This window comes from Balaenoptera musculus, chromosome 12 (assembly GCF_009873245.2).
Source record: "Balaenoptera musculus isolate JJ_BM4_2016_0621 chromosome 12, mBalMus1.pri.v3, whole genome shotgun sequence".
Lineage (NCBI taxonomy): Eukaryota > Metazoa > Chordata > Mammalia > Artiodactyla > Balaenopteridae > Balaenoptera > Balaenoptera musculus.
The window spans coordinates 44696040-44718089 of NC_045796.1; the positions used below are offsets into that span (position 1 = coordinate 44696040).

General features: G+C 32.3%; 1 protein-coding gene across 1 annotated transcript in view; it reads right to left on the reverse strand.

The window, feature by feature from the left end:
• Nucleotides 1-22050, reverse strand: part of KPNA5 (karyopherin subunit alpha 5) — a 39084-nt gene that overhangs the window by 8052 nt on the left and 8982 nt on the right. Inside the window, exons 6-13 of the mRNA XM_036872235.1 lie at nucleotides 20428-20559; nucleotides 18427-18515; nucleotides 10747-10846; nucleotides 7950-8113; nucleotides 5852-5930; nucleotides 3804-3929; nucleotides 3092-3219; nucleotides 177-355 (exon numbers count right to left, since the gene is read on the reverse strand). Coding sequence (XP_036728130.1) covers nucleotides 177-355; nucleotides 3092-3219; nucleotides 3804-3929; nucleotides 5852-5930; nucleotides 7950-8113; nucleotides 10747-10846; nucleotides 18427-18515; nucleotides 20428-20559 — 997 coding nt within the window. The remainder of the gene's footprint in view (nucleotides 1-176; nucleotides 356-3091; nucleotides 3220-3803; nucleotides 3930-5851; nucleotides 5931-7949; nucleotides 8114-10746; nucleotides 10847-18426; nucleotides 18516-20427; nucleotides 20560-22050) is intronic.

The window sequence follows — 22050 nt, forward strand, 5'->3', positions numbered from 1 at the left end:
TCATTACAAGAAAAAAATTTTTAACTATGTTCATGACATGAACTAAAATTATTATGCTCATTATACAGTATATACAAATATTGAATCACTATGTTATATACATGAAACCAATGTAATATATCACTTGTATCTCAATTAAAAAAATTGATAGTAATTATAAATTTTTGACTGCTTACCATATGCTTCTTCAATGAGGGCACAGTATGGATTAATGCCTATTCCATTCTGCTTACATTCTTGTTCTCCAAGACGTAAAATATTTTCAAGTCCATTTAAAGCCACTTGGACTATTTTAGAGTCCATAACAGTCAATAGGTCACAAAGTGGTTTAATGCAGCCTAAGGCTACCAAATACCTTCAGAGTAATTAAAAAAAGAAAAATGGGGAAAAAACATTTTAAAAGATTTAAATAAATATTATTTATAGCAATGACATGAAAATATTCTTCAGCGAAATGCTACATAAACAATTAAGTATTCCTATACAATCTCAAACATCAAAAAAATTTAAATTTTTACTTACATAGGAACCTGAAAATTCTTACTCTCCTAGTTTCATAATTTAACATAATTAGCAATAAATGGTATTACAAATATTACAAAAAAAATACATGCAAGCAAATTGGTACTTACACCTGTTTTTGCATAGCATATGAGCACTAAGAATAATGGGCTCAAGGTTTACTTTTGTTTTTGTTCTTTACGGTTAGTTAGCCCATGAAACACATGGAGTCATATGGGGGTAGGTAGAAATGAAGACGGAGAAGAGACATCTAAATCAAACTTCAGGAAATTTCCCACAAAAACAATTGTAGTTAATGTTCTAAAACATCTGCTATGTTTCAGAAGCATAGAAGGCTTCTAGGAGCAAAACAGGCCATGTTGTGAATAATTTTAATAAATAATGATCACAAAAACTATTCTACTCATTTCCTAATGCTTTTTTCCTTTTCTAGTTGTTATTAGCTCTTTAAAGTAACTGATTTGTTCACTTGGCAAAAAGTCCACATTAAGCATGTCCTGAAGTCCATATTAAACATGCTCTGAAGCCAGGATGCATGCCTTCAAGTCCTAATTCCACTCCTTACTAGTTGTGTGATTTTTGAGTAACTTCTCTGTGCCTCAGTTTCCACATCTTAAGTGGGAATAATAATAGTACCAAACTCAGAAGGTTGCTGTGAGAATACTGCAGGCATTCAATAACAGTTTCCATCCCCCCACCTCCTGGCTTTTTTAATTGTGCATACCTTCACTGGAGCACTCACTTGCCATACACTATTACTGTGACTGATCAAATAGAATTGCTGAATGAATAACTATCTCACAGAGTTATAAAGTTAAAGTAAATAAAATACTTGAAAGTATCTGATGCACTGCTGATGCTCAATAATTGAAACGACTTAGCACAACAACTGGCACTCAGTAAATATTAGTGATATGCATGCTGAACCTTATCTGAGATCAAGACTTCTTCCCATATATACAGAGTTAATGAAATGGTGAAAACTGGCTAGAAAAATAATGATCTCAGTTTGGACACTTGATTCATACTAATACATTTTAAGGAATAATATACGGAACAGACACAAAGACGAAAATAAATTGAAAAAAGTACAACTGTTTATAGGTGGACAAACAAACTTTGGGCCCCTAAACAGATAAAAATAACAGCAGCATTAAAGAAAAATACAAGTTAGAACAAATGAAAGACCTTGTTTTATTACTGCTTGTATTCATGACACAAATGAAATGGAAATAATACTAATTAAATCAAAGAAGAGGAATGGAAAATAAAAAGCAGAGACAGATGTTATCAACATGTAGAGATATGAATCTGAGAAAAGAAGATAACAGTAGAAATGAAGGCAATAATAGACAATGATCTCCCAATAAGTAGATTTCAAAATCCTCTACGTGATTTGTAAAATGGCACAGCAGTCTGCCTTCTTGTTCTATAAATTAAGAAATAAATCAAATATGCATTAGAAAATATCTCCTAAATAGTCACTTAAAGAAACCTAAAAAGTCCTGAGTTTCATGAAGGGATCCTCAGAACAAGAAGATTCTGTAGGAAGTCAGGCTTTTATAGAATTGCAAAGTAGAATTTTGCTATCGAGGGAAAAAGAGTGAAAGCAGGGAATTCCCTGGTGATCCAGTGATTAGGATTCTGTGCTTCCACTGCAGAGGGCATGGGTTCCATCCCTGGTTGGGGAACTAAGATCCTGAAAGCTACGAGGTACAGCCAAAAAAAAAAAAAAAGAGTGAAAGCAGAAGATGAAAAGAGATTTAGGAATTGATAATAAAAATTATAATAATGATAATAGCTAATCTTAGTACAGACCTTAATGTTTAGGCAACATGCTAAAGTATTTTAAATGTATGAATTACATTTAATTGTCAACATACTACCACAAGGTACTATCCATTATTGAATCCATTTAAAAAATGAAGAAAACTGTGGATTAGAGAGACTAAATGACTTTGTAAAGGTCACACATCTTTTATTGAAGGAACAGGATTTGAAAGCAGGCTGACTTCAAAGCCCATATACCTATTATTTATATTGTTAGTAAAAGAAACAAATAAATAAACAATAAAAAGCTAGAATCAAAAAGCTATCCTAAAAAAAAAAAAAGAATAATTTATGGAAAAATAAAAGTGAGATACTATCCATAGGTAAAGCTAACAACCAATTAGGAATGTCTATTTCAATTTTATTTTAAATAAGTGGATATTTAAATTTATTAGCCATTTTATAAAGTTATATGCATGTGATTTTAATGGCCTAAAAAATACTTAATGCCCATGATAGTATATTTTTCAAATTAACACAGGCTTCTTCTTCAGATTTTTTTAACCTCTGATTTTTCATAGTCTGCCAAGGAGAATGATGTTAATTATACTTTAAATGAAAAAAATAAACCACTGTGAATGAATAACTGATACAACAAATGCTGTCATTTCATATTAGAAATGCTTATGAAACTAACTTAGAAATAATGTTTTAGTTTCATCAACAAATAAAAAATATGTATACTTGAAATTTTGTCCTATTTACATTTATAGAACAGTTTAAAAAATCTGTTTCACACCTTATCTGTTCTGGAGTGCCTCCTGATGTTGCATTAGTTATCGCCCAAGCTGCTTCTTTCCTGGTGCGAAACTCTGCTTTCTGAAGAATCTCAATTAATACAGGAAAAATATTTGCATCTATAACAGCCTGAGGAGAAAAAAATAATACAGCATAATCAATGCAAATACTATTTTAAAAATATTAGGAAGTAAACAAATTTTGAAACTTGTTGGCTTTAAACTGTCAGACTTTTTGGAAACACCTTTGGAAATATTTTATTTCCAATCTTCCAACAAACTTTCACATACTTTCTTTTTAAGACTGGAGAATATATTGCAGAATATAAATTTTAAAGATGATAAAGCACCAGCATATGATTGATCAAAATGCATTAGTAATCACTGACTCAAGGAGCTTGATGGGACACTAATAAATCATTATTTAAAAGCTTTGAGAGGAAGATCATTGCCTAACTTATATTTAAGCCTAATGAAATTCAATCCCTTTTTAAAGACTAAATGTTATGTGTCAGGCACTGTACTAGAATGCCTACTACAAGTAAATGTTATTATTTTAAAGGAGGAAAGTCCAGTTCTTTAAAACACTGTTCAAGAGTCTTTTAAGAATCTTTTTTTAGTAACTCACTAAAAAAAATCACCGATAAAATGCTGACTTTTGTCCAAAATGACTCCTGAGATCTTCCTGTTTTTTCAGATTTGAAAGGTATTTACCTGAATCTGAGCTCTATTTCCAGCAGTGATGTTTGAAACAGTCCAGCAGGCTTCTTTTCTGATTGACTCCTTTGAGCTACTCAGTAAGTGTAAGAGACAGGGTAATGCAGAGCAATTCAAAATTACCTAAAACAAACAACAACAACAACAAAAATGGAAATAGAAAGTTTTATTGGAGAAAAAATACACAAAAATATACTAATTATTTGGTACAGATGAACCGGTTTGCAGGGCAGAAATTGAGACACAGATGTAGAGAACAAACGTATGGACACCAAGGGGGGAAAGCGGCGGGGTGGTAGTGGTGGTGGGATGAACTGGGAGATTGGGATTGACATAGATACACTAACATGTATAAAATAGATAACTAATAAGAACCTGCTGTATAAAAAATAAATAAAATAAAATTCAAAACTTCAAAAAAAATACTATTTAGAAACACAAAAATCATTCTGCATTCAAAATCATTAACTGCATTAAGAAAAAAGAAAAAAGCAATTCCTCTCAAAGTAAAACTTAAGCACTTGCTGTCTTCTACCCTCCCAATCTGCCAAAAGTTGTTCAATGTTGGTGTAGTGAAGTGCCCTGTTCTCAATCCACTCATCTGCAAATAAAAGCAGCGTATTCAGAGGTGTGTCCTTCAAGTTTACAAATACATTCAGAGTTCGACTGATACAACTATTTGAAGAGAGATTTAGTGAATTGTCAGCAACCATCCTCTGTTTTGCCAAATGAAAAAAAAATATAGGGAAAAATATATCTATCTATCAACATATCTCAAACAGTCTGAAAGTATCTAATTCCATAACTGTTACGAAACCTTAATGTGTATAAGTCTGTTTCATTACTGTTCATTACTGTTCATTACTGTTTTTACTGTTCCATTTTCCATTTTCCTTTTCTAAGTAAGTATAGTCTGCTTTGTCTCTTTATATTCTTTATTCCATGGCAAGATTAATTATGTTCCATTTTCACAGTACACACAATGATTTACATTAAGTTTACTTGGTGAAAAACATGAAGCAGTGCACCGAAATTCTGCTGAAAACAGTGTATGTTCAGAAGTGCATTTTATTTTAAAGAGCTATTTTAAATTAATAACTATCAATTTCTAAAGATCTACTGTTTGATAACTAAGGTAAGTATCTAAATATGACTTTAAAATATTAAAACTGAAAGAATGTAGATTAGAATAAAAAGTTTACTTTATGATGGCAAACAAAGGAGAATTTAATGTTTCAGAGTTTAAGCTTCTGTCTTCAAGAAAGACTACCCCACATCTGAAGTCAATCTGACAACACACCTTTTTTTTTTGACACCTCACCATCCTCCAAGAGAGGCAGACAAAGACACACACACACACACACACATACACAGAGTTAGTTACCAATCTGGAAATGTTTCCTTGCTATCCTTCCTTCCATTCTCATAATTGGTCTTCAATTTACTATAAAAGACCCTTCCATTTCCAACCCCACTTTTAACCTATTTATAATCAATCACCATCTCACTAGCAGTTTCTTTACCAGTCAAGTTTAACGCTTCTTAAACATAACTCACATGTCTGTCTCTGTACCTACGGTCACATAAATTTCTTCTAGTCTGCTGAAATTCTTCTCCACTTTTAAGATTTAGCTTTAGTTCCAACTCCTTTATGGAATCTACAAAGATTTCTCAGCACACTGATCTCTTTTTAAAATTTTTATACTATTTACTGACAAATCAGTTCTCAGCAAACATACTACCTCAGGTAATTTGCTTTGTTTCAATATATATTTTCTCCTCAATTGAATTGTAAACCCCTCAAGAGCCAAACTCCTATCTTGTACTTCTTTACATCAATATAGGTCTAGGATAGTGCTTTCAGATAGAGGTATCTGAGATGGATTGCTTACTATCAAAAATATGCTTACTGTCACATTGTAGATGCCTGCATAATTATGGTAATGCTAACATCTCGATTAATATGTAATCAAGTGGTATGAAACATGATAAACTTCTTAAAGTTCATTATGTTACCAGTTCATCACATTAAAGTCTGAACTCACCTGTGTTTGTATATCATCACCAGTCACAATATTACCAACTGCTCTTAATGCAGGTGATACAACCTTATAATCATTGTGCCTAAAAGTAATAAAAATATGAACTTACATACTATATTAAAATTTACAGAAAATTTGCAAAAATTGTACAGAAAATTCTTGCATACTCTCTAACCAGAGATCCCATTCAAGTTTCACTAATTATCTCAGTAATATTCCTATAACAAAGAATCTAACCCAGAATCATGTGTTGCACCCATGCCTTTCTAGTCTCTTTCAACTCAAAACAATTCCTTAGTTTTCCCTTTGACAATCACAAGCTAGTTATTTGGGTTTTTTTGGTTCAGTGATTAAGACCAAGTTATATGCTTTTGGCTGAGATGTCACAAATGCTATATAGTCTTTTCATTACATAGTATTGGATGGCATATGGTATCTATTTTGTCCATTATAGTGGCACTGGCCTCTGGTCACTTAAGATGGTGTCTCCCAGATTTCTTCACTATAACATTACCGTTTTTCCCTTTATAATTAATGTTTTGTGAAGAAATACTACTTTTAGACTATGTAAGATCCCATTCCTTAACCTACTTTCACCACGAGTTTTTAGCATATCTTGATATTTACTGTCTGAATTATTAATAATTATTAGTATTGTTGCCCATGATGATTTTCTAATACTATCACTTCAACTATGTGTCTTTTCTATCTATCTATTGAGCTATCTACTTATTTTAGTGTGGACTCATGGATTCCTATTTTATTCAATAAGTTGTGTTACTACAATTTATTTCAATGCTCAAATCATCCCAGGTTTAAGCAGTAGGAGTCCCTTCAAGTGGACTTCTGTGTCCTTTTGACATTTCTCTATTATTTGAGTACTCATTACTTTCTGGGTTCATCTTATTTTTTTCTCAGTCCCAGCCCTGGAATTAGTCATTTCTTCAAGAACCTGTTAACTCTACTTGGTGGAGAATAGTGTTTAAAAACCAAGATTTATGCATTTGGTGTGCTCATCTTGTTAGTACAGATGTGTCACTGCTCTCAGGCCCCTAAGAGGACACATAACATACATACACATATATTTACATATACATTTTTTTCTATATCTATCTCTTTATGATGAAAGCCATGAGTTCACATTGATACCTCTACTTCAGATCTAATACCACAAGATTATTCTGGCTTTTCTCCTTTTCATATGTGTACCTCCATTTTCTAAGAATAAGAAGTTGGCTTCTATTATCATAATCTCTCTCTATACGACCAGTCTTCTGACCCAGCTAAGCTGCTATCCTATCCCGTAGTGTGCTGGCTCCGACCCCTGCTCCAGCCCGCTTATCTGCTCTGCTCTAGTGGGTGCCATCCTTAACCTGGGTCCTGATCTGACCCCCCTGTTGGATCTGCCTTCCCATCCTCCTCAGATGCTGTCCTCAAGCTAGGGCTACCACCCCTTATCGAACCTCTCTTTTTCTACCATCTACCTTGTTTGGGCCTACCTAATGGTCTTCTGACAAAAGAAGAAAGGATGAAAGATAATACACTTTTTTAAAAGAAGAGGATGAGGAAACTACAATATCTTTCTAAAACAAGTTTTTAACTTCTTTGTAAAGCAAATCTGTTCTTTTTAAGGAAGGTAGCAATAATAGCCCAGCAAAGAGAAACATGATCTTTAATACAAGTGAAATACTAAATGTTTTTCACTGCACGGAGTTATACACAAATTAATTACTGTAATGAACAATTAACTAAATTATTGGTTCTGTGAGAGCAGGAACTGTATTTCATACATCATTAATACATTGCACAACACTGGCAGGTAATAGGCATTCCATAAATACTTGTTGAATTAAGTCCCGCCCATTCCTGAAGAGATTAAAACTAGTAAAATTCATTAACAAACTGATTAGTTCCAAATAGAGGATATAAGAACTAAGTTTAAGGGTCAAATTATCAGTATTATAGCTACTCTGCAGAGTGGACTTGGTAGCTTTTCAGTCCTTCCTGAAGATAGTGATTCTTGAGATGTTTAGAAGGCCATTACTCTACTTGCTAAACTTAAAACACAATCATACACTTATTAACCATAAATTATAGTTACATCAAAAGTTCCACCAATCTTCGACAGACTCCAGAATCAATGACAGCCTGAATTTTATCATTGGATCCATCGGAGAGATAAGAAAGGGCCCAACACACATCTGCTAATACATCTGGGTCACTGCTAAACAACAATCGTGACAGGACATTTAAGCAAGGTGAAACCTGGAAGGGAAGAAAGAGCCAGTATTTAAAATTTTTCTCTATCTAAAACAAAGTTTCTTTAGGAAAATCATTTCTACTCTGTTTAAAATGAAAATTTAATGCTACAAAAATACCAGAGAAATTAAGACATTCTATTGTTTTAAAATTATGATCATGAAAACTATATATAAATATGAAACTGATTATGACTCCTATTTATCTTATATTGAATAAGATATGTGGTAATTTAAAGTTCTTAAAAATAATTAAATATGTATTTGGGACGCCCTGTCTATGTCAAAATCATACACACACCCCCTCAATGATTTAAAAAACAATAAAGTCCTACAGAGTTCTAGTTTTAAGAAAGTAAAATAAAAACATTTCTGTTTCTGTCTTCTCAGAAACAAGGAAAAGAAGAAATAGCAATACAAATCTCATCTTTGAGGAGTCCAGTAGACATTTATACCTGACCACAACTGGTGAACTACAGAAACTGAACTTTGGGGTATCAAGCATAGAGGAGGTTGAAATTAAACACTGGATTGGAAACTACAGAGATTAAGTAAAAGTTACATACTGATTGAATTGAAAACCTCCAGCCCTCTTGCAATTCCCAGCTCCCAGATCTCCAGTGGTATCACCTAGTCAACCCAATCTACCCACCTTCCAATAAGAGGGTGGAAAATCTGTCTCTAGAGAAACAAAATGGTTTTAGAAAAGATACTGAAATTTTGAGTTCCTCAAAGAAAATATGGTTTTGCTGCCCAATTATTCTACAATGAAGCCCATAAGATAACAAGCCTGTACACCCATCTTCCAATCAGCTTTTTAGTGCCTGCCTCCTGAGTATTTCCAGCGTGTCAAGGATCACCAGATATATGAGGAGAGCCTCCAATAGGAAAGAGATCAAGACAAATAAACCATAAACAAAACAAAAATGTAGAAAGAGAGGCATCAGAAAAAAGAAAACTTCAAAAAAACCCACAGATAAGAAAATTTGCTGAAACCATAAAAGAACAAAATTCTACATAAAGATGAGCAATCAAAGAACAAACAAAATTATTGTTGAGAATATAAAATATGATTGTGGAAATAAAATTTCAAAAAAATTTGAATGATAAAGGAATCTCTCTCACAGAAAATCACAGAAAATTTACTTAACAAAAGTCTTAAGCCCTACTAATGTGATATTACACTGTAAGTTTGGAATACGTAAGTAAACAAAAAAGACCAAGATTCCTAACTCTGAAGAGTTTACACTTTAGAGGAAGATTTTTTTAAAGTTAATATAAATAATAAACAAACACATATTATGTTAAAAGGTATTGAGAAAAAATGAGAGTAAAACGTGGGGGTCCGTCGCTGGGGGATAGTGATAGATTACATTAAGTACAGTAGTTAGGGTAGAGCTCATGGAACAGGTAACTTCTAAGCAAAGACTTAAAGATGAGGGAATTAGGCAGATATTAAGAAGTGTCGTAGGGCAGTGGCTCTCAAAGTGTGGTCCATGGACCCCCTTGAAAACTTTAGGGGGTCTTTAATGCCAAAACTATTTTCATAATTATACTAAAACATAATTGGCCTTTTTCATTTTGTTGACATTTGCATGAAAAGTATAAAAGAAATGGTGGGTGTCATACAGAGTGAAGTAAGTCAGAAAGAGAAAAACAAATACCGTATGCTAACACATATATATGGAATCTAAAAAAAAAAAAAGATGGTTCTGATGAACCTAGGGGCAGGACAGGAATAAACATGCAGACGTAGAGAATGGACTTGAGGACACGGGGAACGGGGAAGGGTAAGCTGGGACGAAGTGAAAAAGTAGCACTGACATATATACACTACCAAATGTAAAATAGATAGCTAGTGGGAAGCAGCTGCATAGCACAGAGAGATCAGCTTGGTGCATTTTGACCACCTAGAGGGGTGGGATAGGGAAGGTGGGAGGGAGGCATAAGAAGGAGGGGATATGGGGATATGTGTATACATATAACTGATTCACTTTGTTATAAAGCAGAAACTAACACAACATTGTAAAGCAATTATACTCCAATAAAGATGTTAAAATAAAAAAAAAAAAGAAACGGTGGGTAAAACTATCAGCACATTTGCACAAATCAAAGCAGTGATACCAAAATGTACCACAGATCTTTGTATTCTTCATGTCCACACACTTGTAGTTAAAAGTGGGGAGGAAGAATAACCTTGAAGAAGCAGTAAAAATTACTAATTTTATTAAATCTCAACCCTTGAATACATGTCTTCTGAATATATTGTGAGATAAAATGGGAAATACACATAGAGCACTCCTGCATATCAAAAAAGTAAGATGGTGATCCCCAGGAAAAACACTCATTTGAGTTACAAGCTGAATTAGCTATTTTTTCCCATGGGAATACCATTTTTACTTAAAAGACTGTTAATCGTTATTCAGTCTTAGATATTTGGCAGACATTTGTTTTTGGAAAATAAAGTGAGCCTTTCCATTGTATATCTTTTGATTTTATGTATGTGCAAATATTGTCTAGTCAATAAAAAAAATAATTACTAAAAAAAGAGTAAAGTCCCTTTAATCTCTAAAAATCTATAATAAGGAGACTTAAAAGTCTATGTAGACAGATTCCTTAATTTGTGTATTTTACAAATACCTTACTAAAGTTTGGAGGAGGATTTTTGCCTCTACATAAATTTGAGAGGGCCCATACTGCATTTCTGGTTGTTGTAAGTCTGTTTGAATTTGTTAATAACCTGCCAAGAAAAAGAAAAAAGGAATTGTCACTTCACATTCATTTTTCCTCTTTAGCTATTTTCTACTATCATAAAATAAAAATTCTTAATATATTTTATAAGGAATTCAAACTGACCTGGTAAAATAGGAAAAGGGATTTTTAAAAATTCATTATATTTCCAGAAACAAAAATAAACATATAACAGCTCTATTTTGCAAATTTAAAAAATATGACCTGAATGGATTCTTATAAGACATAAAACATGTTCAAAATAAAGAGTGCCATGGTAAACTGACTTATTAATTTCTATATATTTTAAAAAGAGTATATTATTAGATTACTTTTTTTAACCATGAAAATAATACACTATACAAATTCATGAAGGAAGAACTATAGAGTCAAACTGAATGAAGATCAGCTGTTGAGAAGAGATAGTTTTTTTGTTTTCTTTTGTTTTGTTTTAAACAGATTGCCTATCTTAGTATTTTCATCTGCAATCTGCTATCAACCTGCTAGAGGTACAGAGAACCTAGCTTTAAAAAAAATTCTTGTTCTGGAGTGACTTCAGCAAAAATGGTAGAGAAGGGAACTCTGGGGGCCTAGCCTTCCCCAAAACACCAAAAAAGTTTTGCAAACTCTGTCAGAATCAACTTTATCAGAACTCTCCAAGAAAGTAAAAGTTCACAATAAGCAAGTAAACTTTTAATCAGGAAGGGGCTGAAATGTGGTAGGAGAGCTTTCTGGCAATATAACTTGCCTTTGCCCAATCCCCTCCCCAGCCTGGAAGCAGCCTTGAAGACAAAAGCTGGAGTTCCCACTGTGAGTTCTGGTTCCAAAAGGGGCTATGGAGACTTTGTTTCTAAGGAATTGTGTTTCTCTGTTTTGACCTGTCTGGGTACTCCCTGAAGGACCAATGAAGGGCTTGCCTTTATTTTGCCTAACTGGGAAGTCGCTCATTAAGATCAATATCTGATTTGTCATCAGAAACCATGGAGGACAGAAGGCAATAATATATTTAAAGGGCTGAAAGAAAACTGTCAAAGAAGAATTCTATATCCAGCAAAATTACACTTCAAAAATGAAGGAACAACAAAAGCTGAAGAAATTCCATCACTAGTAGATCCACTTTATAAGAATAACTATAATAACTAAAATGTCCTGAAATAAAAGGACAATAAATAATGACTCAAGACCATATGAAGAAATATCACCACTAAAAATAACTACACAGGTAAATGTAAAAGGCAGTATTATTTTATTTTTGGTTTATAATTTCTCTTTTTTCTATGATTTAAAAGATACATACATAGAGCAATAATTACAAATCTATGTTAACAGGCACACAATGTATAATAATGTAATTTGTGACAACAGTAACTTATTGTAGGACAGAGATGTAAAGGAACAGAGTTTTTGTATAATATTGAGACTAAATTGGTATAAATTCAAAGTTGTTGTAAGTTTAAGATGTTAGTTGTACCCCTTAACCATTAAGAATATAACTAAAAAATATACTAAGAAGGAAATGAAAAGGAAATCAATACAGTATATTACCAAAAAAAAAAAAAATCAATTAAACACAAAAGAAGGCAATAAGGAAGGAACTGAGGAACAAAAAAAGATTTAAGCCATAAGACACATAGAAAACAACAAAATGGTAGAAGTACTTCCCCATTAGTATTTACACTGAATGTAAATGGACTAAACTCTTGACTTAGAATTAAAAGGCAATGACTGGCAGCACGCATTAAAAAAACAAATAAACAAAAACAATTCATGAACCATCTGTAACACACTCACAAGACACTCATTTTAGATACAAAGATACAAACAGGTTGAAAGTGAAAGGCTGGAAGAAACATTCCATGCAAATAGTAATCCAAAGAGAGCCAGGGGAGCTATACTAGCATGAGAAAAATGGATTTAAGTCAAAAATTATTTAAGAGATAAAGAAGAACATTATATATTGATAAGAATGACAATCCATCATGAAGTTATAACACATAGCAACAGAGCAAGTATACAAAGCAAAAATTGACAGAATTGAAGGGAGAAATAGACAGCTATACAATCATAGTTAAAAACCTCAATAGTTTTCAATAATAGCTAGAACACTTAGACAGAAGATCAATAAGAAAATACTGGACTTCACCAACATTATAAACCAACTAATTATAATAGACATCTATATAACACTCTACTCATTAACAGCAGAATATATATTCTTCTCAAGTGCACATGGAACACTCTCCAGGATACACTCTATGTTAGATCACAAAGCAAATCTGATATATTTTCAAAGATTGAAATCATATAGAGTACAATGGAATGAAACAAAAAATCACTAAAAGAAGGAAAATTGGAAAATTCACAAATATGCGGAAATTAAGTAACATACTCTTACACAACCAATGGGTCAAAAAGTCACAAGGAAATTAGGAAATACTTCGAAATAAATGAAAATGAAAACGCAACATGCTAAAACCTACAGAATGCAGTGAAAGCTCAGAGGGAAAATTATAGCTGAAAACACCTACATTAAAAAAGAAGATCTCAAAAAAATATAAACCTTCATCTTAATTAAGAAACTAAAAAAATTAGAGCAAACAAAACCCCAAGCTAGCAGAAGGAAGGCAATAATAAAGAGCAGAAATAAATGAAATAGAGAAGAGAAAAACACTAGAGAAAATGAACTAAATCAAAAGTTGATTCTTTGAAAGAAAAATCAACAAAATAAACAAAACTTTACCTAGACTGACAAAGAAAAAAAAGACTTAAATTAGGAATGAAAATGGGGACATTACTATTTATCTTTCAGAAATACAAATAATTATAAGAGAATACTATGAACAATTATAAGCCAACAAATTGGATAACCCAGAAGAAATGAACAATTTCTCAGAAACACATAAACTACCAAACTGACTCAAGAAGAAACAGAAAATCTAAATAGATATATAACAATAAAAGATACTGAACCAGTAATCAAAAACTTTCCAATAAAGAAAAGTCCAGCTTCATTGGTAAATTCTACTAAACATTAAAGAATTAAATCCTTCTCAAACTCTTCCAGGAAATAGAACATTCCTACCTTGTTTTATGAGGCCAGCATTACCCTGATATCAAAGCCAAAGACATCACAAGTATGTATGTATATTCCTAGTAGATACGAAAAATCTTTAACACAATTCTAGGAAACTGAATCCAGCAACATATTAGAAGGATTATACACTATGAACTAATGGGATTTATCCCAGGAATGCAAAGATGATTCAATGAACAATAGCAAACAATATAATACACCACAGTAATAGCATGAAGGAAAAAAACATGTGATCATGTCAATTGACACAGAAAAAGCGTTTAACAGATCCCAACACCTTTTCATGATAAAAACATTCAACAACCTAGGAATATAAGGAAACCACCTCAATATGATAAAGGATATTTATGAAAAACCCACAGCTGACATCATTCTCAATGGTGAAAGAGCAATAAAAAACAAGACAAGGATACCTGCTTTTGCCACTTTTATGCAATGCTGTACTGGAAGCTCTAGCCAGAGCAATCAGGCGATAAAAAGAAATAACAGGCATCCAAATTGGAAAGGAAGAACTATCACTATTCACAGGTGACATGACCTTATATATTCAAATCCAAAAAATTCCACACAAAAAACTAATAGTGCTAATAAATGAATTCAACAATGGTGCAGGATACAAGATCAACACACAAAAATCAACTGTATTTCTACACATTGGGTACTGAACAAGTCAAAAAACAAGTCAAAAAATCCAAGAAATAACTGCATCTAAAATTGCATCAAAGAGAATAAAATACTTAAAGATGAAATTTAACCAAGACCTGTACAGTAAAAACTATGAAATATCGTTGAAGAAGTTAATGAATACTTAATTATATTAAAAGATATCGCATGTTCACAGATGGAAGACTTGATTTTGTTACGACAGAAATACTCCACAAAGTGATAAGTGATATACAGTTTCAATGCAATCACTATCAAAATGCCAATGGTATTTTTTAGAAATGGAAAAGTGAGGCATCAAATTCGCATGGAATTACAAGGAACCTTGAATAGGTAAAACAACATGGAAAAAAAAATTGAAGGTAAACTGAAGGACTCACACCTCCTGATTTCAAAACTTACCATGAAAGCTACAGTAATCAAAACAGTTACTGGCATAAAGACAGACGTACAGATCAATGGAACAGAATGTAAGAATCCAGAAATAAACTCACACATGGATGGTCAACTCATATTCACCAAGGGTGTCAAGACCATTCAATGAGGAAAGAACAGTCTCTTCAACCAATCATGCTGGAACAAGTGGATGTCCACATATACCTCATGTCATATAAAAAAAATAGCTCAAAATGGATCAAAAATGCAAATATAAAAGATAAAACTATAAAACTCTTAGAAGAAAACAAAAGGGTTTCATGACCTTAGATTTGGCAATGGTTTCTTACACATGACACCGAAAACATAAGCAACAAAGGAAAAAAATAGATAAATTGGACTTCATCAAAATTAAAAACTTTGTGAATCAAGGAAATTATCAAGAGTGAAAAGACAACCCAGAGAATGCAAAAAATATTTAAAAATCATATATCTGACAAGAATCTATCCAGAATATATGAAGAATTCTTATAACTCAACAACAAAAAGACAAATAACTGAATTTAAAAATATGCAAAGGACTTAGATATTTCTCCAAAGAAGATACACAAATAGCCAACAAACGTATGAAAAGATGTTCAGTGTCATTAGGAAATGCAAATCAAAGCAAAATGAGATACCACCTCACATCCACTAGGATGGCTTAAATCAGAATAACAGACAAATGTTGGTGACAAAGTGGAGAAACTGGAACCCTCACACACTGCTGGTGGAAATGTAGAATGGTGCAGCTACTGTGGAAAAAGTTTGGTGGTTCCTAAAAAGTTAAAGATACCGTTACTACATTACCCGGCAATTCCACCGGTAGGTAATACCTAAAAAGAATTGAAAACTGGTGTTCAAACAAAAACTTGTACACGAATGTTCATAGGAGTACTATTTACAGTAGTCAAAAGGTGGGAATAATCCAAATGACCATCAACTGACGAATGTACCACAAAATGTGGTACATCCATACAATGGAATATTATTTAGCTATAAGAAGAACAAAGTATTGATACATGCTACCATATGAATGAACCCTGAAAACCATATGGTAAGTGAGAGAAGCCAGACACAAAAGGTCACACACTATAATGATTTCATTTATATGAAATATCCAGAATAGGTAAATACATAAAGACAGAAAGCAGATTAGTGGTTTCCAAGGACTGAGGCACTGGAAAAAGGGGATATGACTGCTTAATGGGTACTGGGGTTTCTGTCTGGGGTGATAAAAAGTTCTAGAACTAGATAGTGGTTATGATTGCAAAACACTATGAATGTACTTAATGGCAGTAAATTGTACACTTTAAAATGGCAAATTTTATATTGTGTATATTTTATCACACACACAAAAAATATGTTCTAAAAGTTTTCCTATAAAGAGTCTTTGAAGCCTCCTAAAACCATAACTCATTTAGAAATAAATTAGTTACACTGATTTTCTATATCAGGGGTTGACAAACTTTTTCAGTAAATACTTCTGGCTTCACAGGCCTTTCTCTGTTGCAACTACGAACTCTGCTGATATAGCATGAAAGCAACCATAGATATTAAGTAAGCAAACTGATGTGACTGTGTTCCAATAAAATTTAATTTTCAAAAACAGGGGACAGGCCAAATTTGGCCTGAAGACTGTAGTTGGCCAAGCTGTGATGTATACTATTTTTCTTCACTTGTATTAATGGGATTATTATGAGAAACTGCAAATCTTTTCTTGTCCAGATATGATGTATTATAAATTAAAGTTGAATTAAGTTAAAACAACAAAGCTATATCAGTATAGAAAGTCCATAGTAGTAAAAGGGTTAAATTTACTGAGAATCAAATGAATTAGAATAAAACAAATTGAAACTACCCAAGGCAGAATTGATAAAACCATATTATATTAATAGAAATTTTATGTATACTTAAGCATTAGCTAAATGTGAATTTCAGTGTGAACTACAGATTATCCATAATCTTTTTTAAGTTAATACCATTTTTCCTTTTGACCAACTACAGTGAGAACACCTGGCAGCTAACTTGACATAACTTCCTTTTTACAACCTTTCCCAATTTTTTAATGAACCTTTGAAACTTTCTAAACCTACTCTTTTTCTGAAATTTATTATGTTTATAACCAGGACTACATAGCTGGGTACTATTTGTTTGTCATTAGTTTTATTTTTTAGTTTGGTTTCTTTAGTCATAATTAAAAGCTCCTTAGAACATTTAAAGGGATTAGAACTAATAAATATTTACTTACTATTTCATAAACCATTACCAACTTAACAAATTAAGATATTAACAAATAATAAAATGACCTAGAGACAGAGAGCAAAAGTGAAAAGAGAAACAAAGTGCTCACAGTTAATCTACAAACCATATAATCAGGCCAAAAAAGTCTCAAATTGAAAATTTAAGAGATGCTTTTAATAGTATGAACTTCAAAATAACTCTGATATTGAACCCTGAATCAGTATTTTCCTTCATGGCTCAACTAAATTCTCAAATACCATAAAGCTTAACTCTGGATAAGCCCAAAGTAAATGAAATCACAAGTGATTCAGTGGCCTCCACATAGTAGGTACTCAATGTTAGTTGAGTGAAATGATGCTGAGAAATCCATTTTGTCCATGGAAAGTTAAGCTCCCTAAAATAATAAAATATCTTTTGCAAAATCGTATCTAAAAATTTATTCTTCCTATCCAATTTCTCAGCTTGGAAAGGATGGAGAATGGCCTAGAAATGATAAGAGTAAAATTTTCCCTTTCAATCATCTCCTCAATTAGTTTTTCCTTTTTCACTACTTACCACTGGCATTTAGCCTAAATAAAAATCCTCTTAGTAAATGATAACCAACATAGATAAAGAAACCTATCTTTCAAATAATTTTATGTCATTTCTGTAAAGAACCTTACATTATAGGGTAATTTCTTTTTTTAAAAAAGTATAAGGTATTTGAAAAAGAAACTACTAGCTAAGTCATTTTAAGTTAAATTCTAATTCTGAAAGAAAACTCTCTTTGTTCTCTGAACATTTCAAAATCAAATATGAAAACCTGACATCCTCAATACATCATCTGTTCATTATTAAATATTCCCTGCTTTAGCAACTTTTAAATTTTTATTGTATTAAAAACTACTACTTATCCTTGTTTTGTAGAATAATTATTTTAGCACAGTAAGCATCAAGTAAGCAAGGACCACTGTGAAGTGTGGCTTAAGAGAACATAAAAGACCGATATGATACAATTTGAAAATTTTTGTTGTTGTTAGTTTTACATACTTTCAAGCTATTTCAGGCTTAGATAAACATAAGCGAAATTTAAAAGTATCACTAAAGAACTTAATTGTGTATGTAGAAATATAGTGTAGAAAACAGTATGCTTTTCCCAAAGTAGTATTTAATCATGATAAACTTAAAGTACTTACTCTAAAAGAGGTGGAAGTATTTCACAATTCAAAACAAAATCTCTGCATTCTGCATTGTCACCAGCAATATTACCAAGTGCCCAAACAGCCTTAGAAAAATAAGAGAAAAAGATTCTTTTACGACAATATCTTAAATAAGATGCTCTCTCTTAAGAATGAGATTTTAGTGTAGAAGGAAAAAAGTGATAGTTTTCAAGATGTTAAAACAAAACATGCTAGTAGGAAACAAGAAAGGAAAACTTTATATGTACCTTTAATAATATTTTTAGTCAAATTGAAGCATAGGGCATTTAAAAATGTTTTCTTACATGCTAGTTAAATGTTTATTCTGTTCAACAAAGAGATAGTTTGTCTACTCTGAATCTACATGGAGAGACAAAATAGAGTTGACCCTTGAACAATGAGGGGGTGAGGGGCACCAAGCCCTGCACAGTCGAAAATCCATGTATAACTTTACAGTTGGCCCTCCTTATCCAAGGTTCTGCATTTGCAGATTCAACCAACCTCAGACTGCGTAGTACTGTAGTATATATTTATTACAAAAAATCCATGTGTAAGTGAACTGCGCAGTTCAGACCTGTTGTTATTCAAGGGTCAACTGTATATCTATATTTAGTGAATCTTCCAATTACCTATGCTAGAGGTTTGCTCCTATGCCAAGGAATCCACTCACTGGGAAGGGACTGACTTGTAAAAGAAAAAAGGAAGGACAGACAAAGCATAGAAAAGGAAGGTAAAGCTAATGTGAGAACTGGCTTGAATTGATGCTTGAAAATAAGTTTAGAGTTAGTCCAGGTTAAATAAATGGTAGTAAAAGATTATTCAAATATTAAATTTCAATTACATGAGAAATTACACAAATGCAAATAATCATTATATTCTCATTTCAAGCTTTTCATATAAGTACGAAAGTAGACATTAAGTTACTTTTTCAATTGGTAAAATTTTATTTTAACATCTAAAATATGTGTTAATATTTTTAACATCTACTCTAGACCTACGTTTATTGTCTATTTTTTTAAGAAAAATTTTTTAAAGTGATGACATTTTGCAACCTGTGAAGTATTTTGTTGGTGGGGATATAAATTTGTTAACATTTTTGGAAGTCTACTTTGAAATATGTAATAAGAACTTTAAAATTTTTTCTTTGACTGAGTAAAGTCATTTTTCCCCAATGAAATAATCAAGAGGTACATATATATGTCAAGACATATTAATATCAAGACCGATATATAATGATGTTCATCACAATATTATTAACACTAATAAGCTAGAAATAACTCAAATGTACAACTATTGAGGAACAGATAAATTATGGTACCTACCTGAATGGATAATGAGTAATCAGTAAAATTTTCTTGGAAGAATAATTAATGCCGTATGAAAAGGCTCTCAATACTAGTGTTAAGTGGGAAAAAAATATACACATAAAAATATAAATATAAACAAACAGATGGAATGGTAGAGAGATCTACAGATCAATTTGTATGAAAATGATTCAAAACGAAAATATAAAAACATTTGACTTTCTCTGGATGGAACAAATTATATGTGATTAAATTTTCCCTGTTACAACTATGAGAAAGTTTAATCTAAAATGGTTCATTCAAAATAATGTGATATATTAAAAAGAAACAATGAAGTAATCTACATACATGCAAAGAACAAGGAATCAGACTGGCCCAGGTTTAAAACCTGGTTCAGCCATTCACTGTGACTTTGGGTAAATTACTAACTTTTCTGGGTCTCAGTATGCTCTTTTATAAATGGGAATAGTAATTCCCAATAGCTGAGATCCCATGTTTACAAAACCCAGGATTATGCCTAAGACAGTTCATTCTTCCTTCCTTCTAATTTGACAGTAAGTAGAAATTATTGTATTCTAATAAATGTAATGCACAGGCAACTTGGTAAAACTGAATTTCAAACCATAATCGCAAATGGTACTTTCAAGAGAAAGTTAAAATCTAGTAGATATAATAGGTCAAATTAGAAACTTACCTGTTCTTGAACATCTTCATGCTCTGAATTAAGAAGTTTGATAAAAATTGGAACAGCCCCAGTTTCAATCACTACTTTGGTATGTAGAAAAGTTCCAGATGCTATATTAGTTAATGCCCATGCAGCTTCAAACTAAGGAAAAATAAAAGTAGAATAAATGAAAGCACCCAAAAAATGTCAGAAAGGGGAAGAAAGGAAGAAGAGAGGGAGTAAAGACAGCTGAACAAGTCGGAGGGAAAGACTGACTTACGATTAATAAGATTTAATGTGAAATCAGATTTTATAGGTAAAAATGCTTTATTTTAAAAAAAGGACTCTTCAATCTGGAAAAATAAGAACTGAGAAGAATATAATAAAAATTTACAAAATCATGAGCAATAAATGAACATATTTGAATTTATAATTCATAAAACTCCTAATGTTTACAATTAGGGAGCCAGGTATTCTAAAGCAAGCAATGTAAAAATAAATGAGACATTACTTAATAGAGTAATAAATAGTATATCTATGGAACTTAGAATCATAAAAAGTATTTTTGTTTCCCTAGGCATCATCTAGTCCTAACCTCCTCACTTAAGAAATAAGAAAATTGTAAGTCCAGACAGTTAGGTGATTTGTTCAAGGTCAAAGAGTTCATTATTAGCAGATATCTTTTAAAACATGTGCAGGCCAAACAAAATTTGTTTGTGGGTCAATCTGGCATGTAGGCCCCCAGTTTGAGGCCTCTCTATTAGATCAATGTTTCGAACTAGCATATTTCATGTGAACTTGGATAATATGGCAAAGCATATAGCTGCCCCAAGAGCACACTGCTGAATTTCATTAGGTTTCAAGTATAATGATTAATAAACACTCAAATCCCCAATATTCTTCTTGAATACTGCATGCTCTCTGCACATGTTATTCTCACAACCTGAAATTAATTTTCCTTTTTTCAGCCTGTTAAACTCTCTTTCACCCTCAAGACTAGCCATGCGACACTACTAAACCAAAAAAAACCCAGATAAGTTGCCATGTTCTCTATGCTCCCAAAGCACTCTGTATATTGTTTTGTTAGCACTAACTGTACTATGGTATCACAGATCTGTTTATGTGTTTGTCTTCCCCAACAGAGTGAAGAATTTCTGCAGAGAGGGACAATATCTTACTCAATTTTTTAACTACAATGCCTTATACAATGTATTGCTTAAACTAACACTCAATTTTATTCATTCATATTCACTCATTTCTTCTTTCAATCACTTAGAATTAAAGAGCCAAACAATAAACTAGTTATCAGGAGGCTTAGGTTTTAGTCTGGACCCAGAGCTTATGAATAAGGCAAATGGACTAGATCATGATCTCCAGTCCTTTCAGCACTATCACCTAAAGACTCTGAACACTAACTGACAATAAGACTATACTGTGAATAAAAGGGTCTTTTCCTCAGACACCCTTGTTGTAAACATTCTCAACAGTTTTTCAGCATAAAGCTCATGATGGTTAATAGTCACAGGTTCAACACATTCCTTTGCTTATATCTAGATGTGAGGACCTTTCCCAAATTACTCAGATAAGTGGAACACAATCCTAAGTTGTAATTTCAACAACTATTACTCAAATACTAGTAAAAGTCCTCCATGA